The sequence below is a fragment of the Ornithorhynchus anatinus genome, chromosome 11 (assembly GCF_004115215.2).
Source record: "Ornithorhynchus anatinus isolate Pmale09 chromosome 11, mOrnAna1.pri.v4, whole genome shotgun sequence".
NCBI classification, from domain to species: Eukaryota; Metazoa; Chordata; class Mammalia; order Monotremata; family Ornithorhynchidae; genus Ornithorhynchus; species Ornithorhynchus anatinus.
This window is the reverse complement of record NC_041738.1, coordinates 49,744,400-49,753,871: the sequence shown is the minus strand read 5'-3', so window position 1 is coordinate 49,753,871 and position 9,472 is coordinate 49,744,400. Positions and strand designations below refer to the sequence as shown.

Below are 9,472 nucleotides of genomic sequence, written 5' to 3'. Positions count from 1 at the left end.
AAATTCTCTATGACAATGGCCTGGGTTTCTACTTCTAGAAGCAGGCCCTCAATGGTTCTTTTATGGGTTACCTAAAAAAAAATAAGGCTAAAAAAGCCTCCTGTTTTTTTCCACTCTATTCGTCCACATACCTCAAATTCATCATCAGGAATAAAGGAGGTTAAAGATTATTTCAAAAACTTCCCATCCTCCTCTTACTCATATCATTACCTTGGTTATGGCCAAAGAAGATGCAAATATCTCTCTCAGATGTAGAGATTCTACGTTTAAGATCTTCCACTTTGGCCTTTTCCGGCCAATGGTTACGTTCTCAAAGTATCTCTCTGGGCTTGGCTTCCCAAGACATCTTATGTAAAGTTCCTACAATACTAGATGAATTCCCGAATTCAAATTCAATTTTCACAGACGCGCTTAACACGGGCAGTTGAAGGACACAGTTTTTATTTAGTTACGGCATGCCTTTTGCACTGAAAGAATTATAAAAGGACACCGGGGCAATCATACGATAGCAGGGCAAAAATTTCCCATTGAAACACTTAATTCCCGAGCAGTATCAAACCCAAACCCTTGTGAAAAATGGTAACGGTTTGCGACTAACGACATTCACAGGTTAACTGGGGTCTAAAGGTGCCTGTAAGGAATCTATTAGGCAGATATGGGACACAGGGCCAAGACAATTCCATTTGTTCAGAAAGTCCCCGAATCACTCTTCTGTTGAACCTCTTCCTACCTACCCGGGCATCTGCCTAGGAGCGGGTATGTTCGGGTGGTGGATGAGAATCTGGACGTGCCTCTTTCCTGTGACAGGTCCACTTCCTCAGGATTAAACCCTCTGGGTTGGACCAGGATCCGGGGGTCTCTGGCCCCCGTGCGAGAAGACTAACTCCACATAGAGGAGGAAGGGCACAGTCTCCATCCCCTCCCAAAGGCCCAGGGAACAGTTGAAGTTGAGGGGCTGTGGGGGGCAGGCCACACTGACTGATGCAGTGGGAACCAAGATGGAGAGTGAGGTTTCACTAGAGGGACAGGGAAGGGTGGAGATCCAAAGATCTCTCCCCCAGCTACGCTGGAAGTCCCACACTGGGGGAGACTCTGAACCCCAGTAGCATCGCAGGGTACAGAGTGGGGTACAGGGATCACAGGGGCGGTGGGGACGAGGAGGTTATAGGGAAGGGTGGAGGTCGTGAACCTGTCAAAATGGCACAGGTCATTATTAAAATCTCTAAATTCTTGATTAAAAATGACAACACAAATTGACGACCGAGTCATCTGGGTTAATTTGGAAGGAAGACGAAAAGTCTACAGTTAGTTTCCTAAACTGTTCTAGCCTTAAAAATTCAGACCAATGGCAGGGGCATTATCAGTTATGATGCCAGGAGAGTTGTCATGGGAACATAGGGGTGGAGGCAGGTAGGTGAGCAGAGACCATCCCCACCCAAGGTCTCCCAAACTATCTCTCACTAGACCTCAGGAGACCAGGAAGGATGGTACTTGGAGTTACCATCCTTGCTGTGATGATACAGAGGATGAACACGTCTCACCCTCTGGACTGCGAGCTCATTATGGGCAGGGACTGTCCGTGGTTCTGTCCTCTCCCAAGAGCTTAGTCCAGTGCTTTGCACACAGCAAGCGCTCAACAGGACTGACTGAATGAAGCCAAAAAAAAAGTTAGCTCCCACTCTTTTTTTCAAGCTCAAATCACTTCCCTTTGCCAACTCTCCTCAAAGGCTTAGGCAGCGACCGTACCCTCTTAATAGCTAGAGGCCAAGAAGGCCAAACCACAGCTAAAATCTGCTCAGTAGAGGATGTATAACATCCAGCATACACCTGCTTCAGGAACAGCATATTTTCATATTACAAACTTACATGACCAATAATCACATAACACGATCAAATTAACAACGGTTCCAAAACGGGCCTCTAAACCGCTCGCAACTTCAGTGAGTTCCTTTTATTTTAATCTTGGGGTTTTAAAAACGTCTTCTTGGCTTTAGATGGCCCCAGGTTTCCGTTATCATCAAGTTTTCCACGGTCTCTCTTTTTGGCAAATTTTTTCCCAATCGTTCCTACTAATGTTTCGTACCTAGAAAGGATAAATCAAATCAACACTTAGTGTTACTGGTAACCCGGCAATGGCTAAAGCATCAAAACTAAGACTGAGCCTGAGGAAACTGTATCGCTGAATAGTACACAAACAAGCCTGCCTACACCCCTAACACAAGCATATACTTTCCACGCTGTGAACATTTACATTTTGGCCAGGGTTTTTCCCTCTAGAGCACATTCTTGGCATCTTAGCCCCGCCACTGCTCTGAAAGGGTTTCCCAGCCCCCGCCCATCATCATCGTCGGTATTTACTGAGCGCGTACTCGGCGCACAGCACGCTACCGAGCATTTGAGAAAGTACAGCAGAGTCGTCCGACACTTTGCCTGCTCATGACGAGCTTACAGTCTAGAAGGGGGGAAGGACATTAATATAATTTATGGTATATAACAAAGACATAATTTACGATTCATAAATTGAAGATATGTATGTAAGCACTGTGGGGTTGAGGGTGGGACAGATATCAGATGCACCTACACAGGGCCGGCACAAAGAGAGATGGAGGAGAGGAAAGGGAGAAGGAAAAGAGAGAGACACAGAGGAAAGAAGTCTGGAACACAACCCCTACTTTTTCTAGGCAGAACTGATCGACTTCCCATTGAACGTGTCTCCCAACTCTGATATACAGTATAGTACGTGCTTAGTACGGTGCTTTGCGCATAGTAGGTGCTCAATAAATACGACTGACTGAGTCTCTGTGCTGTTTGGTTTAGGAATGCCTCCCGGCGAAAAGGGAGGAAGACCTGATTTAACTGATTTTTACACATTGCAGATGCACAACCAATCGTGTAATGCTTCATATTCTGAAAGCAGAAATGAGAAAACGCCCTCACCTAGTAAGCACATTGCTTACTTGTATGTGCACAAGTAAGCGCACATTGCTAAAATAGCAAGAGCGATCATTTCACCATCAGCAAGCAGTATTTTCCCCTTGAGGAAGGCAAGCTGGCTGGCAAAAAAAAAAAAAGTGATGAAACAGGCATTTCTGGTATTCTTCACAAGACTACAATAAAGTCACCATTACCTTCTGGTCATTTCTTCATCTGACACATCAACCTCCATTTCTACATCCTGAATTTTTTCCTCCTTTTTCTTCGGATTCATTAGGGTCATTAACTTCTGAAACGGGAAGGGTTGAGCTTAGACTCGATCAAAGGAATCTAAGTGAGCCTCGCAGATACCCACCGCGAGCCTTGATGGAGTCGGGGGTGACGATCAGTGAAAAAATGGGCTTCTTACCAGCAGCCCCACCCTGGCTGCCAGAGATCTCTCATCTTGTCCAACTGCTATCCAGGGACCTAAATGATAATCCTGCTTTCCGCTTCTGCTTAGGGGCTCCCATTCAGCATACAAAAACCCACAGTGCTCTGCACACAGTAAGCGCTCAATAAATACGACCGAATGAATAAATGCTCCCTCAAGCCCCGATAACGGTATGCTTTTAGCATCCGCTTTACTCTAGCTGAGGATGACGGTTCTTTCATTCGAGGGTGTGAGGATCATCCAGCCTAGAATTTAATTCTTTCAAGCCCGCCTATCTTGTCAAGATCTGAGAATACAGCACTCTACCATGGAACATTACCTCTTCTACTCAATCTCGGAGGAGTGTGGAAAAGTTACAGCTTCAACGTCCGAGAGTAAACTTAGTGATCCTGTAAGTCATTCTTCCAAAATGAAAGTCATTGACCGCGATCCAAGTTGTGAATAAAACCCGAACGTCCCATTAAAATCCTAGGACAGCTTTCAAGTGGCACTTGAAGGCCAGGGCGGGGAAGCATAGGACTACGTAGATCATCTGGTTTCACTATAAGTTGAACTGAATTTTGCTAAAAAGGTAAAAAACTGAAGAGCTGTACAAATGTCTGAGTATTTTTCTCCCAACTCCTGCAGCGCTTCTGTCCTGTGCCGATAAACGTTTTCGGTCGGAACGACACCGCGGAAAGAGGCGGGGGTGATGCCTAAATACCCGGGGCGGGAAATGCCACCTCCTTCTCATTTTGCCAGACCGTCTGTCCCGACCCAGTGGGGATGAAGCAAAGCGATCCCGGTGTGGTGCCCCTCATCGCAACCGCTGCTCAACGGGGGTGGGGAAGATCAGAAAACGTGTGGTTTTTCACACAGATGAGATAAAATTTACCCAAATCAACAACTCTCCCTTTAGAGCACAGTCAGTTCTGTAAGAACGCCTGCTTTCCCTAAATGTCGTGGGTAGACCGTGACTGCGGAATCCGGGGATGTTCTCCTGACAGAGACTGCGTCGCCCGGACGCAGCGGCAACACGGTGTCAGAGGCCGTGCGCAGGTGCGTGGCTTTGGACCGGGCGAGGCCTGGTGTCTGAGATTTCCTTCAGGTGGGGGTCCTGTGAGAACGGAGCCTCACGGGGCCCTGAAGAGTTGGAATTAGCGAGAGAAGCAGCGCAGCTCAGTGGAAAGAGCACGGGTCTGAGAGTCAGAGAACCTGACTCTGCCACGTGTCTGCTGTTTGACCCCGGGCGAGTCACTTAACTTCTCCATGCCTCGGTGACCTCATTTGTACAACCTATTGTACAATTTGTCCTCCTATTTAGAATGTGAGCCCCACATGGGACACGGACTGTGTCCGACCTGATTAACTTGTATCTCCCTCAGTGCTTAGAACGGCGCGTGGCACGGGGTAAGCACTTCACAAGTACTATCATCAGCTTAATGAGTACTCTAATGAAGTATATTTGTAAATTTTACCTCCACTTCTGGATTAAATCCGTTAAATGACATCCTTCCATAGAGAAGATCTTCAAACACCTTAAAACTCTGCTCCTCTATTATGAAACTCCTAAGGGGGAACACAAATAAGGATAGCGAGCTTCATTCGCACATCAAAACCAGACCGGTTAACTTCCACTCATCCTAAACTTCCCGCTCCGGTTCTGCAAAGCCTGCCCCGTCACCTTCGGCTAGTCACGTAACTTTCCCCCCTCTGTTAAATGGGCATTCCATACCTGTTCTCCCTCCTATGCAGACCGTGAACCCCCTGTGGGACAGGAATTGTGCCTGACCTGATAGATTATGGTATTTATTAAGCGCTTACTATGCGCCGAGCACTGTTCTAAGCGCTGGGGTGGATACAAGGTTGTCCCACGTGGGGCTCAGTTTCAATCCCCATTTTACAGTTGAGATAACTGAGGCACGGAGAAGTGACTTGCCCAAGGTCACACAGCAGACAAGGGGCAGAGCCGGGATTAGAACCCGTGTCCTCTGACTCCCAGGCCCGGGCTCCTTCCACTAAGTCACGCTGCTTCCCAACCTCGCCTTGAAGCTTCCCCCACACTGAGTACTGGGCTTGAGAAATAACGATTATTATTATTATTATGATGGTGATAAATACGGCTGCATTTCTGGAAGTAGAAGGGAGAAAAACCTTTCCCGCTGCCCCATTTCCACAGAAGCTTGTTGTGGGCAGGGAACACGCCTACCAACTACATTGTAATGCACTCTCCCAAGACCTGCGTAAGGCAAGCGCTCAACGTGACGGACCGATTGATTGATGCCCCTCCCCACCCTTTAGGCCAAAGCTGGCTTTCGGCAGAGAATCACCTCCCTGAAATGAGAGATTACTGGGGTTACTGCTGGTTCCCCTTTGAGCACAAGGACCGTTCCGAATATCCAGGGTTCCTCTCGTCCCACTGTCACCTGGGCCCACTCCTGTTTCCCCAGCTTGTCTAGTCCTAAGACTATTTATTAAGTGCTTACTGTATGCAGATCACCGCACTAAGCACCGGGAGAAAATTCCCAGGTGGGACTTAACCATGGTCCCTGTCCTTCCTGGGGGTTCTCTCCCATGGAGGAGGGGCTCTCTCCGGCTGACTCCAGTTTGACGGAGAATCTCCTCTAGCTTCCATCCCTCCACTCCTCCGCTAAACGCCGGTGCTTTCCACACTATAGTGCACTACGTCCTCCTCAAATGCCTCCCTAACGTGGGGGGGGGGACTGTGCAAATTCCGAGGGCCCATTCGGGTGGGACTTTTCACTGCTTCCAAACTTTTAGCCAAGTGCATTTAAAGGATTGAAAAGTCACTGTTCGTACCCCTGAAAGTTAACCAAATTCAGTTGCTTTCCTCCAAACAAAAACAACAACAAAAAACAAGGCATCGCAAATATGAAATTTTGACAAACTTACTCTTTCTCCTTCAATTCTGGTAAATCCAAATACCAGTGCTCCTCACTGATGATCTTCTTCTCTTCCTCTTCAAGCTGTTTTTTGGTTTCTGAGTCCAGTCCCCTTTGCATAAACTGAAAAAAAAAAATTTTTGTACCGGTAAGCTTTTAGTTGAATATTTTCCAGGCAGTACAATGCCGGGTCCCATTAATGGCCACTCTTTAAATCTGTCTAGAGAAGTCTAGTGATATAATAACCTTGCCTGCACATACCTTGTTCGGAAGCCCTCGCTTAACCAATACCATAATTATTATGATTATTATAAAATCCCTCAATGGCGGCCTGCATCACCACTTTCCCCAGGACAACTTTATGTACAGCCAGTGCATTCATACAATTGCATTTATTGAGCGCTTACTAACAGCACCGTAGTAAGCGCTTGGGAGAGTAAAATCCAACAACAGACACATTCCCTGCCCACGGCGAGTGTAGGAGAAGCAGCGTGGCTCAGTGGAAAGAGCCCGGGCTTGGGAGTCGGAGTTCGTGGGTCCCAATCCCAGCTCCGCCACTTATCAGCTGTGTGACTTTGGGCAAGTCGCTTCACTTCTCTGTGCCTCCGATCCCTCATCTGTAAAACGGGGATTAAGACTGTGAGCCCCAAGTGGGACAACCTGATTGCCTTGTATCTATCCCAGCGCTCAGAACAGGGCCGGGCACATAGAAAGTGCTTAATGAATACCATTCCCCGTCTGTGCCACGGACCTCCGCTCCCCGCCCTCCCCCCGGCTGGGTCCGGACGTCCCAAGGAGGCCGAGGGCACCTGCTCGCCTTGGACTGCGCCAGCGCTGCTCAGCGCAGTGTTCGGCACGGTATTCATTCATTCAATCGTATCTACTGAGTGCTTACTCTTTGCAGGGCACTGTACTAAGCGCTTGGGAAGTACAATTAGGCAACAGAGAGAGACCATCCCTGCCAATACATGGGGGAGACAGACAGCAAAACAAAACAGAACCAAACAAGACATCATTAAGATAAATAGAATCAAGGGGATGGACACCTCATTAAGAAAAGAAATAAGGTAATAAATAATAGATACAAACGAGCACAGTGCTGAGGGACTGAGCTCCCCCTCCACCCTCTGTTCCTCGCCCCTTCCCAACAACACTGTGCTCATCTGTATATATTTTTTATTAACCTATTTATTTTGTCAATGAGGAGTACAGAAGCAGCGTGGCTCAGTGGAAAGAGCCCGGGCCGGGGAGTCAGAGGTCATGAGTTCGAATCCTGGATCTTACACGTGCCAGCTGTGTGGCGGTGGGCAAGTCACTTCGCTTCTCTGGGCCTCAGTGACCTCATCTGTCAAATGGGGATGAAGACTGGGAGCCTCACGTGGCACAACCTGATGACCCTGGATCTCCCCCAGCGCTTAGAACAGTGCTCTGCACAGAGTCATGGGTTCGAATCCTGGCTCTGCCACCCGTGTGACTGGGCAAGTCACCTCTCTGGGCCTCAGTGACCTCATCTGGAAAATGGGGAGGAAGACTGGGCGCCCCACGTGGCACAACCTGATGAGCCTGGATCTGCCCCAGCGCTTAGAACAGTGCTCTGAACATAGTAAGCGCTTAACAAACACCAACATCATCATTATTATTAGAACAGTGCTGTGCACAGAGTAAACGCTTAATAATAATGTAATAATAATGTTGGTATTTGTTAAGCGCTTACTATAATAATGATGTTGGCACTTGTTAAGCGCTTACTATAATAATAATGATAATGATGTTGGTATTTGTTAAGCGCTTACCATGTGCAGAGCACTGTTCTAAGCGCTGGGGGAGATCCAGGGGAATCAGGCTGTCCCACGTGAGCCTCACAGTTAATCCCCATTTTCCAGATGAGGTCACTGAGCCCCAGTTAAGTGACTTGCCCACAGTCACCCGGCTGACAAGGGGCAGAGCCGGAATTCGAACCCATGACCTCGGACTCCCCGGCCCGGGCTCTTTCCACTGAGCCGCGCTGCTTCGCAACCCCCAACATAATTACCAGGTGGTTCCCCCGTGGGGCTCCCAGTCTTCATCCCCCTTTTGCAGATGAGGTGACTGAGGCCCGGAGAAGTGAGCGGCCCACAGTCCCCCCAGCTGGCGCAGGCGGGATTGGAAGCCAGGCCCTGTGCCTCCCCGGCCCGGCCCGGCCCGCACCTTCATGCGCAGGAGGTTCTTCGACAGTTTGCTCTTTCGCTCCGCCGCCATGGCGCCCCGCACCCACGCCCCGCCGCCGCCGCCGCGCGCCGCCCGCTCACGTCATCCCCCGGCGCCGGGCGGAGGGAGGGGCCGCCGCCCCCTGTGACGTCACCCCCCGGCGCCGGGCGGGAGAGAGGGGAGGAGGGAGGGGCCTCCACCGCCCCTCCGTGACGTCATCCCCGGGCGGAGGGAGGGAGGGGCCGTCCCTCTCTGTGACGTCACCCCCGCCTCCTCCTTTTCTCCTCTTCTTTCTTTCCTCCTCTTCCTCCTCCTCCTCCTTTTCTCCTCTTCCTCTTTCTTTCCTCCTCTTCCTCCTCTACCCTCTTTTCTCCCCCTGTTCTTTCTCTTCCTCCTCCCCTTCTTTCTTTCTTTGCTCCTCCTTCTCTTGTCTTTCCTCCTCCCCTTTCTTCTTTCTTTCCTCCTCTTGTCTTTCCTCCTCCCCTTCTTTCTTTCCTCCTCCTTCTCTTGTCTTTCCTCCTCCCCTTCCTTCTCTTCTTTCTTTCTTTCTTTCCTCCTCCTCCTCCTCTTGTCTTTTCTCCTCCCCTTCTTTTTTTCCTCCTCCTCCTCCTCTTGTCTTTCCTCCTCCCCTTCTTTCTTTCCTCCTCCTCCTTCTCTTGTCTTTCCTCCTCCCCTTCCTTCTCTTCTTTCCTCCTCCTCCTCCTCCTCCTCTTGTCTTTCCTCTTCCCCTTCCTTCTCTTCTTTCTTTCCTCCTCCCCCTCCTTCTCTTCCTCCTTTTCTTCCTTCCCTTAGCTCTCCTCCTCCTCCTTCTCTTGTTTTTCCTCCTCCCCTTCCTTCTCTTCTTTCTTTCCTCCTCCCCCTCCTTCTCTTCCTCCTTTTCTTCCTTCCCTTAGCCCTCCTCCTCCTCCTCCTCCTTCCCTTACTCGTCCTCCCCTTTGTTCTCCTCCTCCTCCTCCTCTTACTCCTCCTCCCCTTTGTCCTCCTCCTCCTCCTTCACTCCTTCTCCTCCACTTTTATTCCAGATATGCTTCCTGTT

General features: G+C 49.4%; 1 protein-coding gene across 1 annotated transcript; it reads right to left on the bottom strand.

Moving 5' to 3' along the window:
- Positions 1-424: 424 nt before the first annotated feature.
- Positions 425-8,531, bottom strand: MPHOSPH6 (M-phase phosphoprotein 6). Its single transcript, XM_029075856.2, has 5 exons — positions 8,437-8,531; positions 6,260-6,372; positions 4,825-4,915; positions 3,129-3,223; positions 425-2,083 (listed from the first exon to the last, which is right to left on the bottom strand). Exons 1-5 carry the CDS (start codon positions 8,485-8,487, stop codon positions 1,957-1,959), a joined length of 477 nt encoding a protein of 158 aa, XP_028931689.1. The 5' UTR covers positions 8,488-8,531; the 3' UTR covers positions 425-1,956.
- Between the last annotated feature and the right edge of the window lie 941 nt (positions 8,532-9,472).

Coding starts and splice junctions, on each gene's coding strand:
- MPHOSPH6 (XM_029075856.2), bottom strand. CDS start 8,487: ATGGCGGCGGAGCGAAAGAGCAAACTGTCGAAGAACCTCCTGCGCATG. Junction 6,373..8,436: donor AGAACCTCCTGCGCATGAAG/GTGCGGGCCGGG, acceptor TTTTTTTTTCAG/TTTATGCAAAGGGGACTGGA. Junction 4,916..6,259: donor CCAGAATTGAAGGAGAAAGA/GTAAGTTTGTCA, acceptor GTTCCCCCTTAG/GAGTTTCATAATAGAGGAGC.